This window comes from Bos indicus x Bos taurus, chromosome 8 (genome assembly GCF_003369695.1).
Source record: "Bos indicus x Bos taurus breed Angus x Brahman F1 hybrid chromosome 8, Bos_hybrid_MaternalHap_v2.0, whole genome shotgun sequence".
NCBI lineage: Eukaryota > Metazoa > Chordata > Mammalia > Artiodactyla > Bovidae > Bos > Bos indicus x Bos taurus.
This window is the reverse complement of record NC_040083.1, coordinates 53,417,087-53,440,982: the sequence shown is the minus strand read 5'-3', so window position 1 is coordinate 53,440,982 and position 23,896 is coordinate 53,417,087. Positions and strand designations below refer to the sequence as shown.

The 23,896-nt window shown below is 43.2% G+C and overlaps 1 protein-coding gene across 1 annotated transcript in view; it reads left to right on the top strand.

The window, feature by feature from the left end:
• The first annotated feature begins 343 nt into the window (after positions 1-343).
• Positions 344-23,896, top strand: part of GNA14 (G protein subunit alpha 14) — a 199,282-nt gene continuing 175,729 nt past the window's right edge. The window contains exon 1 of the mRNA XM_027549520.1: positions 344-1,036. Coding sequence (XP_027405321.1) covers positions 913-1,036 — 124 coding nt within the window. The 5' untranslated portion in view covers positions 344-912. The remainder of the gene's footprint in view (positions 1,037-23,896) is intronic.

The following is a 23,896-nucleotide window of genomic DNA, read 5'->3' as shown; positions in this document are numbered from 1 at the left end:
ACCGCGGGGTGCGTGGTGCTGAGGCTGGTTGTGAGAGCCTCAGTTTCAACTGGGCGGAACTCAACCTCGCCCCTGGCGCGTTCGGCTCCTCTTGCAGCTGTGAGGAGTTGAGGCTGGGAGTTGGCAAACCTCACTCACCTGTCGGGACCTGGATCCGGACAGGGAGCGGGTTCTGGAGATCAGGGCACGCTGGTTACCGCAGCCTCGACCTTCCCCGCGCCGGGACACCACGGCCAAGGGGTGTGGGGGCTGCTCCCCGAGACTCGAGACGCCTGGGCTCCGCTTCCCAGCTCCCTACTCCCCCCTCTTGCCCCCGGGCGCCATCGACTTGGCTGGCAGCGAAGGCCAGCTCGAGCCGACGCCAGAGCTGCGGGTTCGAGAGGCTCCGCCTCCTTCGGCCACTTCGAGCCACAAGAGCCTCCGGGAAATTTTCCAGTCTGTCTTAGGCTGCGGTCACTGCTGAGGTTTTCAGAACTTTGCAAGAGAGGGCCAGCTAGGACCTCTGCCTCCAACCCACTCCTTGCCTGCCGCCTGCCTGGGACATCCCCGAGTCCAGGAGATCCCGCTCCCCGACGCCCCAACTTTTGGCGAGCAATCTGCGCTCCCAGACTGTCGAGCTCCTGTGCCAAGGGGCGTGCTGGTTTTCGGGGGCCGGCAACACTCTCCCTCGGCTCCCCTTCCACCTACCCCGGCGTGGGGCTGGGTGAGTTGGGATCTGCGGTGCACTTGAGCGTTCCCAGAGCTCCGGATTCGCCCTTCCAGGGGGGATTGAACCCGGGCGGTCCCGGCCTCTTACTCCGAAACTCGAGTCGGCCCCGGTCTTTTCCCTCCGAACTGCGGTGCCGTCGCGGGTCGGCCGGCGGAGCGTCCGGGCGCTCGAGACTTCGTGGCCTGTCGGGGGCTGTGCGTACCATGGCCGGCTGCTGCTGCCTGTCAGCCGAGGAGAAGGAGTCGCAGCGCATCAGCGCCGAGATCGAGCGGCAGCTTCGCCGGGACAAGAAGGACGCGCGCCGCGAGCTCAAGTTGCTGCTGCTGGGTGAGTGAGCCTCTCCCACCCCTGAGCTCCGGGAGTTTCGCTCCCGGCCGCTTCCCTCGCCCGGATCCCTGGCTGGAGGACCTGGAACCGAGCGGTATGCTGCTGCGCGGCTTCCTCCTCCTCCCAGGGGCTCGCGGATGACAGCAAGTTGGGCCCTTAGGCAGCAGTCCTTTGCACCTCCAGCTGGGTGACACTGGAAGGCAACCCCTTCCTGACCCCAAACAGAGCTGAGAGGTAACATTTGACCTCTGTTTTCTCCGTTGTTTGCTTCTCTCCCTAAAGCCTCATTCACCTCACCCCTCCGTCCCCAGCGCGCACCACCTCTGCAGGACGTATTTTGGATGTTGCGGGTTGGTGGTGGGGAGCTGTTTAATCTACATTTTGGGTTCACCCTGGCCCCTGCGCTCTCGAGTCTAAGTAAGTAGGTTGATTGAGCGCTAACGAAGTGTGGAACTGCGCTCTGTTCTTATGCGCATTGCCGCCCAGTGATGCGGACAAGTGATATCCCCATTTTAGAGAATTAAAAACAGGACGCGAAATTGGCGAACTTGCCCAGACTGAGAAAAGGCAAAGCAGATACCGGGTCTGTCGTGGGGGTGCAGCCCAAGCCTTAACCTCTCTCCCCGCTGTGACGGCCTCCGCCTGCCTCCCCGAGCTCCATTTGGGGAGGCCTGTTTGCGTAAAGGCCCAAACCTCCCTTGCTCAGCTCAGCTCACCTTGTGTTCGTTCCTTGGGTTGGGACTCCGGTTCCCCAGCCGCTCTGGCTAGTTCTTCATCGGGCTCTTTGGGCGACCGCACAGGTCTAGGTAGGACGCTCACTTTCAAAAACAGAAAGAGAATGTTAAAAGTTTGCCCAGGGTACCCCTTAGGGCAGGATCCCTTCTCTTGTGACTTTCTAGAACCCTGTTTGTTGTTAAGGAATATTTACCTTTTCCTTCTTTCATATCAGAGTAGTAGCTGTCAGATCTTTCTAGATAGCTGCAAATATTTCAACTTTTTTCTTTCAACTGTTCTGGACAGGAACCCTTGCTTATATCAGAATCTTTAATCTTTTCAAGGAAAGAAAAGTGCATCTAGTTAGAAAAAAATAGAGAAAGTTTTTCTTCAGTATTGCCTTCAGACCTGGACAAGGGAACCCCTGTGTAATTATTCTTTGGGTTTCAGGGGTGGGGGCGGGGTGTCTGGTCTTCCTCAGGCTGTGCCCCTCCCCACTGGAGGAGTCTGTCTGCAGGTGGATGGTGCTGCCCACCCAGAGTCCACATTGCCCACCACACCCCAGACCCTCACTGGACCCAAAGGCCCAAGCCTGCTCTGTGCACGTTGGGGTGGGGCAGGCCCCACCCCTGAAGAGTGCCTAACCAGGCAGCTGTGCTGGAAGTGTGGGCTCAGGTCTGCAGGTGGGCCTGAGGCCACTCTGGGAGGAGATGGAGCCTAGGTGGGGAAGGGAAAGGATTCTGTTCACTGGCCTGTTTCCTGCCTGACCCAGAACTCTGAGGGGTCTGAGAATTCGAATCGTACTTGGCCTTCCAGGTTGTTATAAAGCTACATTTGCCAAAGAAGGAGGATTTTGTGACCGTCTGTTGGTGGATAGCCCACAAAGTAATTATGTGAGCCCCTAGTGTCCTCCTGTCTGAGGCTCCAGGAAGATTAGGGGCAGGCCTGGCTTTAGCTGCATTGTTGTTATTGTTTAGCCCCAGTCTTTCCCACCCCTTGGACTGTAGCCCACCAGACTCCTCTGTCCATGGAATTTCCCAGGTAAGAATACTGGAATGGGTTGCCATTTCCTTCTCCAGGGTATCTTTCCAACCAAGGGATTGAACTTGTGTCTCCTGCATTGCAGGCAGATTCTTTATCACTGAGCCACCTGGGAAGCCCTTTAACTGCATACTTTTTCTTTTTAAGGACAGACTGACTCCTCTTTCCTTGTGAAATACTTTATGATCTGTGTCAGTGTGTAAAATTCAGTGCCTGAATATACCAGGAGCTTGACAAATGAAAATTAAGCAGGAAGCTGACCATATTACATGTATTGATGATAAGACTGTTTAGGGCTAAAATGCTTGCATTTACTTACAATCAAACTAGGGTAGGGATGTTTGTAGGGATGTTTTCCCTGGAAGTCATACTTAATCCAGGTGACTAGAATCTGTTTTTGTACCTGCCAGGCCTTTGCCCTAACCCTCTTATTGCCCCAGCCCTCTTATTGCCCCTTTCAGCACTGCCTGACCTCCCAGGAACCCCTTTTTAATCATCCTCAGCTGTGACTAGCAGGCCATCTCAGTGCTAATCACCCAGAACTTGTTAGAAAGTTGCTATACCACATGAAACTATCCAAAACCCTAAGAATGGACTTTGAAACCTCTTGTTTAGTTTGCTCTGTAAGGGAGCAAGGGATACTTGCATTTCTTAAGACAGAAGAGGAGGAGGCCATGATGCCAAAAACACAGAAATCAGAGAATCCTTTTTTGTCTAAAGTCATGCAGTTTGAGTGAAAATAAAAATCATCTGAACTGCTATAATGGGTGCATTAGATGAGCCACTGCCTGAGTATCTCAGGTGAAAACTGTTTTGCAAATAGAAGTTGAGGATCCCGTGTGGAGGGTGGAATGAGCCAAAAGGCCACCAGCTCTTGACAAGGAAGCATGCTGTTGCAACAAAGTGATTTAAGGACATTTCCAAAGTACATTCAGTGGGGCCATATCCTGTTTGTGCTTAATAAAAGCATGGGTCGGTGTGCACAGGGAAAGATAAAACTTGCTGTCCATTTGGGGCTGCTATTTGCAAGGTGTCAGCGTGGTACTTTCTTGTGGAAGGAGATAAGGGAGAAATAAAGGAGATGGCTAAAATTAGTAGAAAGAAATTCCTCATCAGTTCCTCAGATAAACGTGGGACAAAAGAGTTCTGATAAGAACCTTGATGAACATCACTCAGTATAGGAAGAAAGTGTCTGGACAATAGCAATGAAATGGGGAGAAATGTGAATTTTATTGATTTTTGGTATCAAATGAGGCTTGGAAAGTGCTGCTTGTTAATCAGTTTGAATGTCTCTAGCAACTCTGATGTCTTGATTTTGGATGCAGACCTCATGTTGGAACTGGAATGTGTACTGAGGAATTGGAAATTATGCTGGTATAGGGATTAAAAATGTAGGTTCTTAGGTCTGACTACCTGAGTTCAAACTCTGGTTCTACCCTTTCTTAACTGCACACTAACTTGGCTCTGTCAGCTAGTAAGTGTCAACTAGCATCACCCCATTTTGTAGCATTTTTAGCCACCGGTGGGGTGTTATTTCCATTTTAGTTGACCAGTTGTAGGTTGCTAGCAGTTTGTATAAGTTGTCCTGGTTGTACTTTAACAAAAATGTTTTGCTTGGAGTTCCCCTTATTATTTTCTGAGCCTTAAGCTGACTTTTAAATCTCTTACTCTTCTTACACTAATGAGTTGAAAAATCTGAGTCCCCTAAAGTTTTGCTGCATTGGTTATAACAAAATTCCATTTCAGAACTATTTGTCATGTTCCTGGGCTGCAAGTCTATTTAGGCTTAACGGCTAGAAAATTATTTTCCAGCTCCAGCTTCTCTCCACTGACCGGTTGGCACCAGACATTCTGCTGTAAGAGCCTTCCTCTGTCCCTTTTTTGGTTTATTTATTATCCATGTTAACTTACATATAGCTAGGATTGTGTGTGTGTGTTTGTGTGTGAGAGTTTTACCGGTGGTTTTTATTTCATTACTGAATCATTTTGGTACTCAAATTGTACCCAATTTGCACACTAGTTCCCGTATCACACCTCCATCAGTTTTTGGAGCATTTCCTTACTTTCTGGCATAACTACATGCTCCAGGTTCATCTTGTACCCCTCTTCTGAGTCCGGAAATCAGTCATTTCACTGCTGGGCCTTGATCATTTTCAGTGGAAAACTGTACATTTTTTTTTTCTGAAGATAATTAAACACTTGAAACAAAGATATCAACTCCCCTAATTCAAATTAGTCGCCAGTATGTAAGTATCTGAAAAACCACATTTTTAAAGCTCTGAGTTAGAAGATGAAAGTTTTAAGGTTGTAATGCTATGAGTAGATATAAAAGGGAAAAATCTAACAGTAAAGTTAGATGAAAAACAATGTAAAAAAGTCTTCGTCCTCAAAGGGTATTTTTTTTCATTTTTAATGGCTTCTAGTCTGTATCGCCTTTTGTTTTCTCCTTTTCTATGATACCTGAATCACAAGAGAAAAGTTTCCTTGTAAGAACTCCCTTGTGTGGGGTGGCAGGGAACGAGGTGGCTGGACTGAGAAGACAGGAGTGTACAGCAAGTCAGTGTAGCAAAGCTGTTGTGTTACTAGAGACAGATTGAAATTCACACAAAAAGAGGACTTTATCGGAAGGGTTCTTACCAGGGCGTCTAATGAAATGAAAAGAATCAAATAGTAAAAACCAGGACAGCAGATTCCCAGGGCACAATCACTAACGTGACTTGGCTCGGTTCCCTTCCACGCTCTAGAACCCTCTGGGCCTTTCTTGTCCCTGTCGTTGAGCCTGCGGCCCCATGTGAGTGAGGGTGTGAACCCGAATCATTCAGTTTAGTCTGGGAGATCCGTAGCACAGACATAGCTTCATCTGAATGCACATGGCCTGAAGCTGGGTGTCCTGTAAGGCCAGCAGCCGCCGCCGCTGCAGACAGTTTAAGGAATTAGAAGCGCACCAGCGGAAATCCCAGGGTGCTAGAGGAGGACTAGTGCTCTGAAGGACTCTGTGTGGAACCCCAACGTTCATTACCACAGTTGGCTCTCTGCTAATGGGTAAATTAATGACTTATCATGTTGGCCAGGGTTCCTGGTTGCAGAAGAATAATTTCACTTAAGAATAATGTATTGGAGGGGAAACAGGAAGCTCGTAAAATTGATGGGAATTGAAGAGCAGGCTAAGTGAAAGGGCAGGATCCAAGGGAGTCTTGACACTGGAATCAGACCAGGCTGCAAGAGCACAGCGGGAAACTTGCCACCCAGAGAGCTGAGAGTCACTGATGCTGCGCTGGATGCCTGCCTCCACGTGAGTGCAGCAGATCATCTGTGATCATCTCTTGCAGCTTTCTGTCACTTTGCAAAACCTCAGGCCATCTGATTTTGCCCACGGATTCGATCCCTGGGTCGGGAAGATCTCCTGGAGAAGAGCATGGAAACCATCTCCAGTATTTTTTCCTGAAGAATCCCATGGACAGAGGAGCCAGGTGGGCTACACAGGGTCACACACGACTGAAGAAGCGACTTAGCATGCACACATATGCACAGGGAGCTTGGGGAGAGGTAGGATGGGGTAGTGGTGAGAACATGCTCTCTGGAGCCAGCCTTTGTGAGTTTAAAATCTAGGTGGTCTAGTGGTTAAGACCATGCTTCTAATGCAGGGGTTTCAGGTTCAATCCTTTGTCAGGGAACGAAGCTTCCACATGCTGTGCAGTGAAGTAAAAAAGTACAAAATAATAAAAATAAGAAACAATAAAATCTAGGCAATGAATAGTCCCCATTGTGCTGCCAACCCTCTGTCTGAGCTCAGTTACAACTGTGTAACTGGGCTCAGTTACAAGGTCACTGATAGAGGCAGAGTGCTTTTTCCAGAAGGGCATGCAGATAGGACAGTCTGACATGAAATCTCCACTGATGTCCCTTCTCAGAGAACATGGACCTGCCATGTAGTCATAACGCAGCATCATGAAGTGAGCAGCATCTTAAGGCTCTGGGAACTTGAGGGGTTGTTGTTTTGTTGTTGTTTTGATGGAGGTAGCCCCTGAGTAGTAAACATATGACCATGAGCAAGACATTCCCTTTTGAACCCCAGGATCCTCACCTGTAAAATGAAAGTTTTGGATCAGGTGACCTCTATTATTGTTGTTCAGTCGCTCAGTCATGTCCGACTCTTTGTGACCCCGTGGACTGCAGTACACCAGGCTTCCCTGTCCTTCACCATCTCTCGGAGTTTGCTCAAACTCGTGTCCATTGAGTCAGTGATGCCATCCAACCGTCTCATCCTCTGTCATCTCTTCTCCTCCTGCCTTCAATCTTTCCCAGCTCATTAGAAATTTCTAATGAGTCGACTGTTTGCATCAGGTCTCCAAAGTACTTTAGCTTCAGCATCAGTCCTACCAATGAATATTCATGGTAGATTTGCTTTAGAATTGCCTGGTTTGATCTCCTTGCTGTTCAAGGGACTCTGAGGTCTTTCCAATTCTGACATCAGATGGTTTATACCAGTGGTTTTCAAAGTGTGCTCCCAGGACCAGCAATATCAGCACCTCTGGGAACTTGTTGGAAATGTAAACTCTCAGTCCTCAGCTGGCCTTCTGAATCAAATTCTAGAGTAGGGCCAGCAAGCTGTATGTTAATAGGATCTCCTGGTGATCCTGATACACATAAGTTGGAGAACGTGTCTTATAACCTTGGCCTGGACCTCAGGATGGACCAGCCTCTGATTGCCACCCTGGGCTCTAAAGCAGGTACCTTCTCTTTCAGTGGATATCTGGGAGGCCCCTGGGATCAACCTGCCTAGGGGATGCTCTATTTTTTGATGTTAAAGTAGTCTCTCTCACCAACTTGATGAAGGGTCTTCAGAATGTGAACTGGGTAATCTGTAGGAACTGTTCAGGCTTTGTCCCCAGGTGTCAGGTTGCTGGGCAAAAAGGAAAGCAGGCACGCATGTACCTACATCTTACCTTGGCAAGAGTCCTTGCAAAAGCAACAGTGTGTGCATTTGCGTGAGCCCTTGAACTTTGATGTAGAACTCCTAAAGTTGTGTTCCTATACATTGTAATGGTTTTATGGCCTATTATCATTAAGTAATTATCTTTCTATTATGGACTAAGTGGTGCAGGGAAAGCCTCTTTTAGTACAAGCCACCAAATATCAGTCTGCTCTTTGAAAATTCAACCTCTTTGGAACACTGGGGGCTTCCCTGGTGGTTCAGATGGTAAAGTGCCTGGAATGCGGGAGACCTGGGTTCAATCCCTTGGCTGGGAAGATACCATGGAGAAGGGAATGGCAACCCACTCCAGTACCCTTGCCTGGAAAATCCCAGGGACAGAGGAGCCTGGTAGGCTACAGTCCACGGTGTCACAAAGAGCAGGACATGACTGATATGGATAAAGGAAAATGGAACATTAGCTGTATATTCCTGGTTGTCAAGTTTTTTGGGTTCCCCCCCCCCCCAAGTAACTGATACATTCTGGTATTTTGTACTTGGTCGTAAATGAGAGAAAAAGAGAACGTTTATCTTCTATTGTTTTGTCTGAAAGGTATCTTTTGTATGGTAAGTTAGTTGTCCAAGACCCAAAGAGGAACTATGCCACTGCTTTCTCGACCCTGCCATGAATGACACCTTCATTTTGACATTTTATGTAACTCATCTCCAGAATGTTTTTCTGTTGCTCAGCTACTATGTAACTGGGAAATATAAGCTAATTGTATTCCTAAACAAAATCAGACAAATGAAGATAAATCATTTATGGAATCATCATCTAATGTTCCTCGTAGTCTAAATCCTGGTTATCTAAGTCAGTGCCACTCAAAAAGCAGTCATGGGTCCTGGGCCACTATGCGTGTAAGACAAATACAGAAATCAAGAATAAGCATCTAGAAACTTTTATAGCAATTTAACATTGATGTAGCATCGGGGGTATTTTTATTGTATTTCATTGATGTAATAGTCTGCAACTGAATGGGAAAAATTTAAAAACTGGTCCCTTACCACAGAGTTTGAGAAACAAGAGTGCAGACTTTTAAGGATGGGATAGAAAAAGACCAGAGGAGTGACTAGGCTCAGCAGATTTCATAGGGTTTGGTGATCAGTAGCTATTTGACAGTGAGCCACAGTGAGGAGGCCAGTTTCTTAGTTGCCAGCCAGTTCTAGTCACTCCTGAGTCTTCATGTTGTGAACTTCATTTCTAAGGAAACATCTGTTCTAAGATGTGTCATTGATTTGAAAGCAGATTTTCATTTACTGTATTGTACACATCAATGCAAAGGCCTCTTGACCTTAAAAATGTTAATTTGTGTGGCAGTAAATCTCAGAATCAGGAATATAAGGCTGTTTCATTTCTTTTTCCCTCTAATAGTACAAATTTAAAATAACGCAAAACTGTTCCAATTATTGACAAATAATTCAATTTCATAAAACTAGTTTAAGTGCTGAAATTAGATTGGAAAATATGCCTCTGTTTTATTTCCATCAGCCCACTGAGTTCAAGTAATCTTATTCTGTGAAACTCTGAAAAGGGTTGCTTCCTGGGTTAGTGGGACTGTTATGAATATAAAGAGCAAGAAACAAATAAGAGCAACCACATGTGGGAGCACTAATGTATGCTCCTGTTTGCTCCAGTGTGGATGGGCCACGTCCAGGTGGTTGGTGGAGTCCAGGAAGGGCTTTACATGAGACCTTGAAATCCATGATGGCTTTGTTCACCACTGAACCCGCAAAGCTGAGCACAGAGCCTAGCTAAAACAGAGGTTGAATAAATATATGTCTCTCTCTCTGTAGTGGCTTCCATGAAATACCAGATGAGTAGTGTGAATGCCTTACAGGCGCTGGAGGTCTCTGTTGTTTGGGGTGTCACAGAAACATTCATGGAAGGAAGACTGGCTTGAAGGGTGAAAGTCACTCAGTTGTGTCTGACTCTTTGCAACTCCTTGGACTATACAGTCCCTGGAATTCTTCAGGCCAGAATACTGGAGTGGGTAGCCATTCCCTTCTCCAGGAGTTCTACCCAACCCAGGAATCGAACTGGAGTATTTAAAGAATTTATCAAGTGAAAATGTTATTTAAACATTTCAACAATTTACCCAGTGAGAATGTTAAAAATATTCTAGTGTATTCATCTTAAAAAGCAACTTAAAAGGTGATATTAGACGTATTTCCCAACTCCTTTCTTAACATATCCAAAATAGAACACACTGAACCAGATTGAAGGGTCTTCTCTTTTCCTCTCCCTGATTGATGGCATTTCTACTGACAGATGGTACCCCTGATCACCCAGTGCTCAAACCAGAGTCCAGGGAGTCTTTGTTGGTCTTTCCTTTTTTTCCCTTGTGTTAGTGGAGTATAATTGCTTTACAATGTTGTTGGTTTCTGCTGTACAATGGAGTGAATTACCTATATGTATACATATATCCCCTCCCTCTTGAACCTCCCTTCCAACCCCACCCTACCCGTCTAAGTAGTCACAGAGCACCAAGCTGAGCTTTCTGTGCTGTACAGCAGGTTCTCAGTAACTGTCTGTTTTATACATGGTAGTGTATATATGTCAATTCTACTCTCACAATTTGTCCCTCCTAACCATGTCTATACTTCAGTTCTGTGTCTCCTGATCTTCTACTACACATAACACCAGAAATAAAATAATGATAATAAAACATTTATACATCCAGTCACCATTCTAGGCACTTGAACAGTCTCATTTATTTCTTGCTGTGCATGTAGGTACAGTTAACTATTGTCCACCCCATTATACAGATGAGGAAACTGAGGCTCCAAAACCAGGTTCACCAGCTAGCTTAGAGCCAGGGTTTGAAGCCAGACAGTCTGACTCCAGAGTTCTGGTTCTTAGTCACAGTCCTGTTTCTGTTTCCTAGAGCCAACATGTCACCAAAATCTACTTCAAGAGACCAAATCTCTCTGTGTGCACTTTTTACCATCCTATTTGCCCCAACTCTTGTCTGGATTACTTCATCCTCTACTGCTCTTTGGCCCTGAGTTCACTCTCCACATTGCAACCAGAGTGACTTTTTAAACGTGAATTGGAAGAATCGATGCTTTTTGAACTGTGGTGTTGGAGAACACTCTTGAGAGTCCCTTGGACTGCAAGGAGATCCAACCAGTCCATCCTAAAGGAGATCAGTCCTGGGTGTTCATTGGAAGGACTGATCTTGAAGCTGAAACTCCCAATACTTTGGCCACCTGATGTGAAGAGCTGACTCATCTGAAAAGACCCTGATGCTAGGAAAGATTGAGGGCAGGAGAAGGGGGCGACAGAGTATGAGATGGTTGGATGGCATCACCGACTAGATGGACATGAGTTTGGGTAGACTCCGGGAGTTGGTGATGGACAGGGAGGCCTGGCGTGCTGCAGTCCATGGGGTCGCAAAGAGTCGGACACGACTAAGTGACTGAACTGAACTTTCCTGCTCACAACCTTTCTGTGTCTTCTCTTTGCCTTCGGATGCAAATATAAAACCTGTGCATGGACCGTGAGACCCTCTATCCAGCCCCTGCCACCTCTCTGCCGTTATTCCCTTCGATCACTAGCTTCTGTCCATAGAGCCTCCTTTTAGGACCTTTCATGGGCCACATGCTTCCTTTTTATATGTCTGCACACAGCAATTGTCTGCTTCCAACATGTGTCCTTCCTAGTCTTCTAGCTACTCATTTCAGAATGCATCTTAAACATCCCTTCCTCCTGGAAGCCTTCACTGACTCCCTGATCCAAAATAAGTCCCCCCAGAATATTCTCCCATAGCCCACTCTACATTTTTTTCTGAATTTATTTTTTTAATTGAAGGTAACTGCTCCACAATAGTGTTGGTCTCTGCCATACGTCAACAGGAATCAGCCATAGGTATAGTCTACGTTTCATTTTAAAAATAGTTGTCATTGTGGCTTAAAACTCTATTTCTGATATTTTATTTACTCTCCGTCTCCCCCTCTAGACTCTATATTTGTTGAGCATAGGTACTGTTAGAACCAGTGAATCCTGAAGATCTTGTATAGTGCTTGGATGTTCTAGAAACATTTGCTGAATTAACAAATGTACTGCCATTTAGCATCAATATTATTGCTTAAAAGAAAGAATATTTTACCTTCAAATAGTGGGAAGCGCTTATTCTTAATAGATGATACTTTAAATTGGATAAATATACATTATAACAAATTCATATTTGTTCATATTAAACTTTCCCTTTTGGACTAATGAAAATTTTATTACATACTGACATTGGAATGTGGGCTGATGTTCTGGAATCAGTGATGTATTGCATGTGTCTTATTTGTTTTCTAAATTTTCACATTTTCTTATGCACAAAAGTGAATATTTGAGTGTTTAAAAAAATTTTTTTTAGCTTAGAAAGTGGCATATTTATAGCAAAGACTGCTATCAGTCTCTTAAATATCTTTCCTCCTTCTGTAATAAGGTAATCTCTTGACACATGACATGGAGGTAAAGACTATATTTCCCAGTTTACCTGCTGCTAGGTGTGGTCATTTGACTAAGTTTACAGCCCATGGGATGGAAACTGTAGTCATATAGGTGATTTCTGAGTTGTTACCTTAAAAAGAAAGGAGGCTTTTTTTCCATTCCAGAGAAGGATGTTGATTTGGTGGTAGCAGTTAGAGCAACCATCTTTTCCCATGAAATGGAAGTTGGACGTTGAGGATGAAAAAGCAGCAAGGTAGAAGAGGCCTGTATTCCTGATACTGTGAAGGTGCCATACTAGCTCTGAGCTAGGAATGATGGCACCCTTTTTCAGCTAAACTGGTATCCTAGCTAATAAAATATTATGCAATCTGTTTTGCACTCAGCTTTTAAATTCCTAATATCTGGGAGTTCTTTCTCAATCACATGCAATTCTAAGGTAAAAAAAACAGAATGTAATATGTTTGGGGCAACCGTACTCCTGTGTGTGTGCTGTTGTGTCTGACTCTTTGAGACCGCATGGACTATAGCCTGACAGGCTCTTCTGTCCATGGGATTTTTCTGGCAAGAGTACTGGAGCGGGTTACCATTTCTTCCCCAGGGGATCTTCCCAACCCGGGGATCAAACCTGAGTTTCTGGTGTCTCCTGCGTTGCAGGAAGGTTCTTTCCCACCGCACTACCTGGGAACCCCTGTTTGTGGAGGAGGGGTCCAATATCCAGTATGATGGGGTCTTGGCTGGCTGGAGGTCAATACCGTATCTGGGTCTCTCATTCTCCCAACATTCTGGTGATGATATGACATTCTTTTATCCCGCAGTTGACTTTTCAGGTATTTGAAAGGGTCTTTTTTGCAAGCAAATAAACATTTGAAGCTACTTGTTTTACTTGATATTGAATTTGTTGAAGTTGAGAAATGTAAAACCCTAGTTGTCCTAAACCTTTAACATTCATTTCACTTTTTAAATATGTATGCCATGACTTTGACTTAGTTCTTTGATTAGCTTTTAATTTACTACTAAGTTAACTCTACTTATTAATTCAGTGAAATTTCCCTTAGACAGTTAAAAACCTATTTACACATTTAAGAAGGCTGAATAGCCTCAAATATATCAACCCCCTGACAAAGCTGGCAAGAAAAAGCTAAGCATTTAAGTGTCTCCAGTGATCTCATAAAAATAAAGCTATATATTACATTAATCTTGTTCTTTTAAACAGTTAAAACTGTCTCTAAAGGTAATAAAAAAATCCTGTTCCTAAGTGTAATCAGATCAAATCATTTATACTGTTAACTCCTATAAATTAATCACAGTTCTAATACTCAGATTACTTTACATCAGATTAAATAAACAATAACAGATCAAAAAAACCTCAGTGCTGCTCATGATTACTATACCTATTCTTAAATTTAACTTGAGTATTATTACTATATATTTGATTCATTTCTTATTCCTTCACCTTTTGTGGGTTCCAAGTTCGATGCAATCAAGAGGAGAAGATTTACAATCTCAGTATGAATGTTAGGATAATTTTTCAAGCCCATAAATTTTGTTGAAAGCCTCACTTATTTCTTCCAATTTTTATCATTAAAAAAAAAAACCCTCCATTTAACCAGTTCATTTTAACTGCATTTTGTATCCATTCCCACCTGCAGGACAACTAGTTTCTTCACTACCTAATTTGTGTTGAAGAGATTGTACAATTTATAAACTCTTCTAGCTGTCTGGTGACATCATCATTTCTGATTCTTTTACTCTCACTGAATCTTGGTCTCAGATTCAAGAATGAGCTATGAGATTGTTCCTTTTTAAATTTATTTTTAATTGAAGAGTAATTGCTTTACAATATTGTGTTGTTTTCTGCCATATATCAACATGAATTAGCCATAGGTATATATATGTCAACTCTTCACATGAGGTGGCCAAAGTACTGGGGTTTCAGCTTTAACATCATTCCTTCCAAAGAAATCCCAGGGCTGATCTCCTTCAGAATGGACTGGTTGGATCTCCTTGCAGTCCAAGGGACTCTGAAGAGTCTTCTCCAATACCACAGTTCAAAAGCATCAATTCTTCGGCGCTCAGCCTTCTTCACAGTCCAACTCTCACATCCATACATGACCACAGGAAAAACCATAGGAGGGATTGGGGGCAAGAGGAGAAGGGGACGACAGAGGATGAGATGGCTGGATGGCATCACTGACTCGATGGACGTGAGTCTGAGTGAACTCCGGGAGTTGGTGATGGACAGGGAGGCCTGGCGTGCTGCGATTCATGGGGTCGTAAAGAGTCGGACACGACTAAGCGACTGATCTGATCTGATATATATGTCTCCTCCCTCTTAAACCTGCCTTCCACCTCCCACCACATCCCACCCCTTTCGGCTTTTACAGAGCTGTGCTTTGAGTTCCTTGAGTCATACCGCAAATCCCCTTTGGGTGTCTATTTAACATTTGGTAGTGTGTATGCTTCCATGTTACTTTCTCCATTTGCCCCAGTCTCTCCTTCCTACCCAACCCCCATGTCTGTAAGTCTGTTGATGTCTGTGTCTCCATCGCTGCCCTGCAAATGGGTTCATCAGTGACATCTATCTAGATTCCATATGTATGTGTTCGTATACAGTATTATTCTTCTCTCTCTGACTTCACTTTTTAACAGGCTCTAGGTTCGTTCATATGAGGTTGTTTCTTAAAGCTTGTCTGGTATGGTAGAAACCAGTACAATATTGTAAAGCAGTTATCCTCCAATTAAAAATAAATACATTTTTCCAAAAAGCTTGTCTACATTCTGCTTTTGTTATTCTGTGTTTGAACACATCAGTCTAATATTTATATGTTTCTTCTCTTTCAATAGAAACATTGTTATTTAAGTATGAAAGAACAAGATGAATGGAGTGAATTAAATATAAAGCCCTTGTCACAAACCATAAGCCTATCCAAGGTCCACCAGCTGTTAAGCCTTTAAAGCAAGTGTTTGAGTTTAAATGCTGCTTCTGCATTCTGAGATGTCTAGAAGTTGACTTAATCACCCCTTTCATGTCTTCTCTCTGCCTTTGGATTTGTTACTGTGGAACTGCAGACTGTCTACAGGTAGCTTATGCATGAGGAAACTGCTGGAACTTTCCCTGACCGTTTTCAAATTACTCTTCATTTAGGGTAATGAGGAAGTCTTTCTGCCTTGCCTAATAAGTTAATTTGTGTCTCTATTCAAGGATAGACAGGTGGAAGAAAAGAGGAGGCAGCTTTGGTTTATTTGACATAAATTAATCAGGATAATACTGGACACTAAAGGAAGTGTCTATCAATTAGGCATGGCCTTGATAAAGCCAATTTATTTGTACACATATACACAAACTACCACAACTACACAAACTACCACAACTACCACCAGATAATTTGCAATTATAAGGCATTTTGAATTTGCCCTTAGAAGAATTAAATCAATTCTGTCTGCATACATTGCAGTATGTATCAAGCTGCATCTTGATACAAACCAGGAAATGGCCAGAAAACTTATTATCCAACAAAAGTATGTTTACATGTTCAAAGTGTTTATTTTGAGCATCTAAAATTTCTGTTTAAAGTCATCTTCTCTTTAAGGAGAATCATGTTGACCAAAAGAGAAAGTTTTGTGTTTGTTTTTTTTTTAGTTTTTATGATTCAAAAAACTCAAAGAATACTTTATATTATGCTATCTGATAAAGCAGTAATCAGTAATATTATTTCTGATTTGTATGTTTTCCAGAATTCTAAACATTCTCCACTTCATTTGATACATTGCCTATTTAATGAATTACTTTTCCCTTTAATACTTTTAAACTTTCAACTACTTGAAAAAGCTGGATGTTGTCTATATGCTTGTGATGAATTGCCAGAAATCTTTCATGTAGGTTCAAGAATGGTTTCTGTTTTGGAGTGTGACCTTGGGCAAGTCAGAAAGGCATAGAAGCTCCTTGGTGGTAAAAGGAAGAGGCTGGATTCATCAGTCTCTAAAAATTCTTCCAGCTCTGAGTTTCCGTGGTAACTCTTCAGCCGCAGTGAAAGTGTTACCTTGATCACTCGGGGCAGAAACTGACCCTGAGTGTGTGTGTGTGTGTGTGTGTGTGTGTGTGTTTAGTGCCTGCCCCAGCATAACTGAGGAAATAGTACCTGGTTGCTGTTTTTCTGGGTAAAGTGGCAGAAAAAGAATTCTTCATATTCCTTTGTTCTCTGTGTTTGAATTTTCCAGTAACATGAGACTTTACATGTGCGATAATCTCAGGATATCAGAACAGGTTTTTCAGGGACAGAAATGTTTCGAATTGGTAATCTAAGTGGAACTTCTGTTTGTAGAAATAGCTATTGACATAAAAATGATTCCTGGGGGCAGGGTAGGTACAATGGGTGAAAGGAGTCCAAAGGTATAAACTTCTAGACATAAAATAAATAAGTCATGGGTGTGTAGGGTACAAAAATAAATACATGGTAAGTAAATAAAATGACTCTGGGACTTCCCTGGTGGTCCATAGGTTAAGAATCTACCTTCCAACGCAGGGGATGCAGGTTGAATCCCTGGTTGGGGAACCAAGATCCCACATGCCTCGTGGCAGCTAAGCTCATGTTGAAACTGGACAGCCCATGCTGCAACTCCTGAGCTTCAACGAGGACCCAGCATAGCCAAAATTTAAAAAAAAAAAATGAAATGACTCTGAACTTTCACGATTTGTCACTAGTCAAAAACTTTCTAGCCTTTAATTTACTGTCAAGTATGTGAACATAAAAAGCAGAGACATTACTTTATCAACAAAGGTCCATCTAGTCAAAGCTGTGGTTTTTCCAGTAGTCATCTATGGATGTGAGAGTTGGACTGTAAAGAAAGCTGAGCACCAAAGAATGGATGCTTTTGAACTGTGGTGTTGGAGAAGACTCTTGAGAGTCCCTTGGACTGCAGGGAGATCCAACCAATTCATCCTAAAGGAAATCAGTCCTAAATATTCACTGGAAGGACTGATGTTGAAGCTGAAACTCCAATACTTTGGCCACCTGATGTGAAAAACTGACTCATTTGAAAAGACCCTGATGCTGGGAAAGATTGAGGGCAGGAGGAGAAGGGGATGACAGAAGATGAGATGGTTGGATGGCATCACTGACTCAATGGACATGGGTTTGAGTAAACTCCGGGAGTTGGTGATGGACAGGGAGGTCTGTCATGCTGCAGTCCATGGGGTCACAAAGAGTTGGACACGACTGAGCAACTGAACTGAACTGACGGATAAGAACATTTAGGGCTTCCCAGGTGGCACTAGTGGTAAAGAACCCACCTGCTAATACAGGAGACCTAAGAGATGTGGGTTTGATCCCTGGGTTGGGAAGATTCCCCTGAAGGAGGAAATGACAACCCACTCCAGTCTTCTTGCCTGGAGAATCCCATGCGTAGAGGAGTCTGGTGGGTGACAGTCCATAGACAGGGAGGCCATGAAAAGAGTCAGACATGACAGAAGTGACTTAGCATGCACGCATATGAACATTTAATAATAATAATGGGAGTAAACTCATATAACACTGCTTATATGTCAGAATGATTCTAAGGGTTTTATGAGTTCGTTTGATCCTTACAAGTTATTGAAGTAAGCAATATACTTTTTTTCCATTTTACTGATGAGGAAACTGAGGGTAAATAAATGATTAAATGAATTTCCCAAAGTCACTTATTACTAGATGTGAAACTGGGATTTGATTGAGCAGGTAGTTCGACTCAGGGATTCCTTACTTTTCTTACGGGCTCTTCTCTCCTGCCCCTGGTAACGAATCACTGTAGGGCATCGTGACTAGGCAGTGGAAGGTAGGTGGAGTGCAGGCAGAGGTCTGGCACCTGCTTCTGGGTCTTCCATTACAGAGCAGTGGCAACGTTGGGCAGGTCATCTAATCTCATCAGTGGTCTCTAATGGAATAGAATGTGAATTGCGTATGTGAGCCACACACCTAATTTACAGTTTTCAAGTAGTCACATTTAAAAAAGAAACAGGTGAAATTAATTTTAATAATATATTTTGTTAAATCCAATATGCCAAAATATAATCATTTAACATGTAATCAGTAAAATGCATCAATAAGATATATTCTTTTCTTCATATTAAATCTTTGAAACCTGGTGTATATTTTACACTTGTAGCACATCTCAATTCAGAGTATCCATATTTTAAGTGTTCAGTACCCCTGTGTGGCTGGTGACTGCCATGCTGGACAGCATAGTTCTGAACCCTTGGAAGCTCCTGTAAAGTGAGACCATGGTGATGGATACTCACTAAAAGCACTGCTCTGAAATCTATGGTAGGAATCTATGATGAGAAACACCTGTACTGCTTAAGCGACTTACTGTGAGGTGACTTATTTCTTCCCTGCTTAAGTAGCATGGAGAATACCTTCTAAGATAGGGAATTTTTTTCACTGTTGAATTCTGAAGATTCACAAAGGCAATGTAATGTCAAGATAACATGTACATACCAAAGAAGGATTTTCAGAAAGTAATTGTGCTTTAGTAGGTAAAATAATAATAATAAAACTCAATTGTTTCCCCACAAAATTTTGGAAGTTTGCTGTTGATCATCTCTTGTTCCAGGTCTCTGGGACTGAGAAGAGAACCTGATTCAAAGCCCCTGCCCTCTTGGTGCTTACACTTTAGTGTGACAATAAATAGATGTGTACGATGATTTGAGATAAAGCAAGAACCATGAAGAAGCAGACTAGGGGGTTAGAGAATGGAGTCCTGGGGGATCAGTGAGTCTAGTGTTGATAAGAAGACTTCTGTGAGGAGATGACTTTTGAGGGGAGATGGCGTTGAGAGATGGGACAATCTACATGAAGACCTAGAGAACAGAGACCAGGGAGTGACACAGTATTCTAGGCTGGGGAGAACCTAAGGAGGAAATGGGCTCAGTTAGTTTGAGGAAGAGCTGAAGGTGTTGAACTGAGCAACAGAGAAGATGACAGGAACTATGATTGGGAAGGAAGAGTTTTTAAATGCTCTGGGAGGCCAAGGGAGAGCAGTGATTAGCAGAGAGAGGAGATTTGATTGTTTTTTATAAAAGAAAACTCAGGTAATAGGACTGATAATAGACCGTATTTGGTAAGAGTGTAAGCAGGAGGACCAGTCAGTGTGGTATGGAATTGTTGAGGTGATCTGTCATGGTGACTTGATTGACATTGGAGTGATGGAGGTTCCTGGGTCTTTTGGCTTGAGCCACCATGCCAATGGCAATGCCATTTACTGAGATGACTGAGGGTAAGGTGAAGACAGATTGGGCAGCAGGGAGAAGGGGGCGTGGAATCAATAGTTTTGGTTTTAGACATTTTCAGATTGGTGTCTAAATGAATGTAGGAGTTAAGGTTAAAATTGAAGCTAGAGAGGTTTATCCGGTTCACCTTAGATGTTTGCAGAGAGCACTTTTCTATGACACAGAGAGCTGGCAGTACATTGTTTCATCTGGGAACTGGGTGATTTTTTTCCCCTGGGATTTGGATGAAGCCTTTACGATGCATAGCTCTAGATAATGATACACGTGACAAAAGCCGAGGATCATGACTTAGCTGGAGGAGTATTTCCCTTTATTGGTACAGGGTTTTGGTTCTGTGCTTGGGAAAGAGCTGTAACCAGCACTAGTAATCAGATGGTAAGCAGGCACACTGGTACAATGTGTTTGATATTGAATATTCCTATACCAACTGGTAAATAACCATTAGTCTGAGTGCCCCCCCTCTTGATGTTGTCAACCTAGCCATCAGGGCCTCACCTCTGGAATATTCCACATCTCCCTCTACTTGGCAACTAGTAAGTAATGCCTCACACAGTGATTAGCTTCCTTGGCCCCATTCCAGCCACTAGAATGAACCAGCATCTGTTCTGATTCATCAGCACTCATGCCACACCATTAGCACTGTTAAATATTTTGAGTGTAACTGGTTCTACCCCTGGGTAGGCCATGACCAAGTCATGTGAAGTTAAGAAGAGTCACCTTCATGGATCAATCACTTGCAAATAATCCAGAATGGTGATGTCCTTGTTCTCGTGCATGAATTATGTTTCCATTCTACATTAGCATCCTGTGAATATGGCGCAACATGTTTTATGGTAGCCTGTGTCTGGGTTGGCAAGGACTTGACACACATACTACCACAAATACTACAGATGGCACTCCCTGTCTTACAGTGTGAGCAAGCACTATGAGATTCCAGACAGACCCTTTATTCCTTTACTTCACATTTATACCATGCTGCTGCTGCTGCTAAGTTGCTTCAGTCGTGTCCGACTCTGTGCGACCCCATAGACAGCAGCCCACCAGGCTTCCCCGTCCCTGGGATTCTCCAGGCAAGAACACTGGAGTGGGTTGCCATTTCCTTCTCCAATGCATGAAAGTGAAAAGTGAAAGTGAAGTTGCTCAGTCGTGTCCTACTCTAGTAACCCCATGGACTACAGCCTACCAGGCTCCTCCGTCCATGGGATTTTCCAGGCAAAAGTACTGGAGTGGGGTGCCATATTTATACCATAAATCAAACTTAATCTTGGCTCCAAGACTAATACAAGAAATATCTGAGTTACTACAATGAATCCAGTCCCATCAGTCCATGGCTAATAGTTGGGGAAAGGTGGAAACAGTGACAGATTTTGTTTTCTTGGGTTCCAAAATCACTGCAGACGGTGACTGCAGCCATGAAATTAAAAGACGCTTGCTCCTTGGAAGGAAAGCTATGACAAACCTAGACAGCGTATTAAAAGGCAGTCACTTTGCTGACAAAGGTCCATTTAGTCAAAGCTATGGTTTTCCCAGTAGTCATGTTTGGATGTGAGAGTTGGATCATAAAGAAGATTGAATGCCTAAGAATTAATGCTTTCAAACTGTGGTGCTGAGAAGACTCTTGAGAGTCCCTTGGACAATTAGGAGATCAAACCAGTCAATCCTAAAGGAAATCAACCCTGAATATTCATTGGAAGGACTGATGCTAAAGCTGAAACTCCAATACTTTGGCCACCTGATACAAAGAGCCAATTCATTGGAAAAGACCCTGATGCTGGGAAAGATTGAGGGCAGGAGGAGAAAGCGGTGACAGAGGATGAGATAGTTGGATGGAATCATCGACACAATGGACATGAGTTTGAGCAAACTCCAGGAGACGGTGAAGGATAGGGAAGCCTGGTGTGATGCAGTCCGTGGGGTTGCAAAGAGTCGGACACAACTTAACAACTGAACAACAACAAAAAATACAATGAAAAAAGAAAAGATCATGCTATCTCCTTTTGACTCCACCTTATCTTTTATACTTTGAGCTCTCTCTGTTAAAAATGAAAACAAGAGCAAAAGAGCTAGTGATTCAGTTGTATTTTGAGGGCTTGCATGCAAAATAAAGCCTTAGACTTGATAAAATTCTTTACTCGTAATTTAAATATATGTACACAGATATAAGGGTGTATGTGTATATATAATATGCAGTAATATAATTTTACATCATTTCTAACCACCATTATTGAGTTTGGGGATGTTTTGAGGACAGACTGTGTATGATGATAAACTGGCTGGTGAAGGGAGTTGGGTACTGGGAGAGTGTGGACACAGCTCCTCCTTGATCATCCTGCTCGACTGGAGGATCTCGTCTCCTTAGAGAGGGGACACAGATATGGAGTGATAGAGCTGGATGAAGCACATCCTGAGGGCTTGGTGATGAAAGAGCTGAAAGTGCTGTTTGCTGAGGCCTGCGCTTGGGAAAGTTTGCCTGGAGGTAGGATAACTGATCAGGACCTTGCCATGCTGGTGGTCCTTAACTAAGGAGACAAAGAGAGAAGGCAATTACCATATTCTAGACCATAAATAGTCCTTAAGATTGATTTCCCTTTAATGGCTTAAAAACCATTCTCTCCAGACATACCAATTAACTTGGGATAATTTCTGAGTAGCGCTGGGAGAATTTATTCTCTAAATTTGACGGCTAGTTTGGAGCCTCATGGACTCAAGTGGTTGTCATGTTGCTTACTGGGTCAAGGTTTGATGATGGTGCTTCTGTCACATTTGTTTCAGCCACAGATCCATTTGCCTTTATTCTACAGGCATTAGGGAATTTTCTCTGTGCTAAAAGCTGTGGGTACAGAGAAGAGTAAGATTGACAAATATAAGTGGATTTTCAGTTAAATTAGACTTTTAACCCCCCTGGTCTTCCCAAGTATATAACCATTTAGGAGGCAAGCTGGCTTCCACTGCTTTAAATGCTTTTGGGATTTACAGTAAATTATAATTATGGGAATATTTGCAGTCTACCACCGCCAGCTCTTTCTTTGAGGACAAGACTCTTTTTTACTAGGTCAGCCAGTAGCTTTCCCTGGCATGCCGAGAGAATGCTAAGGAAGTGAGGCAGGCCAGGTTGATGGATAACATAACCGAAGTGGGGAAGACGATAGAGAGAGGCCATGCACTGTATGGCAGGGGACTTTCGAGGCAGGGAGGTTTCAGATTAGGAGAATTTCAGAGAATGTTTTCTGTGGGGAAGATATTCAGAGGAACAGTGATGAGAGAACATTTTGAGGATACATTTTGAAAAATAATAGTATACCTCCCCTTTGGCAGTCTATAAAGGTTGAGGAAGAATTGGAAAATAAAATGGGTGTTTGTTGCCTCACGGTGTTTATTTGAATGTGACACAATGTCAAAACCGAGCTGCATGGGGCCCCAGGATTTATTGAGAAAATACAGTGCAAACACAAATACGTGGACCTCTGACCCAGATGTGCCAAGAACTGAAGGAAGCAGAGTTGTTTGGCTGACCCCTGGTGACAGAGACAATGAGATGGATAGAACTTATGTCCAGTTTTGGTCATTGGAATGTGAGTGGATGTGATGTACACCATTTCCATGTATTACTTGGGACATTAGGAGATAATTTCTTTAAGTCATTAAAGGGAAATCCATCTTACGGGAGATTTATTTACAGTTTTCTCTCTTTTTCCACTTAGGCGAGTATCACCTATTTGGCACCTTTAAATCTGGCCCACAATAAACCTCCCATTTCACAATCCTCTTTATTTCCTGTAGTCATCTTTGAAGTTGGAAAGCATATGGTTACAAGATCTGAGTTACCACTTAGAAGGAAGCTGCCTAACCGTGAATGCGTGCATTAGATTTTATATATATGAGTAAAAAATTTCATTGTGTCAAGTCATTGAGATTATGGGATTTCTTTTTGTTACTACATCAGAGCTAGCCCACTCTGACTAATACACTCTTGTTTCCAAGCAAGAAGTCCAGTAGTAACCCTTCTGCTCCTCTCATGGTTAACCACACTGCTAGCTGCTGTTTCTTTCCTCACACTGTGAGAGAAACAGCTGCTAATCCTAGTGAATATATTCCTCTCATATTCAATATGGTTTACAACAGGATTATAATAATGATGTTGCTTTGTCAACAAGAAAGGAGATAAAGTATGGGGGACAGTTTACTGTCAAATTATCAGTACCTACCAAATTCTGGTAGAATTTTCCTGAGGCCAGTTCTGGTTCTACAGGTTTCACTAATGAATGAGTGAGTCTTTGTCTTGTTTTGCCCTGTGACTTCATATTTGTTTGCATTTTAGATCTTGATATTTGCTTTTTATATTACCCATTTTGCCTGGTTTCAGCCTCAAAAAACATGAGAGTTCTCAGGAAGGTGTTTGCCAGATACAGAGAGCATTTGGAGCTA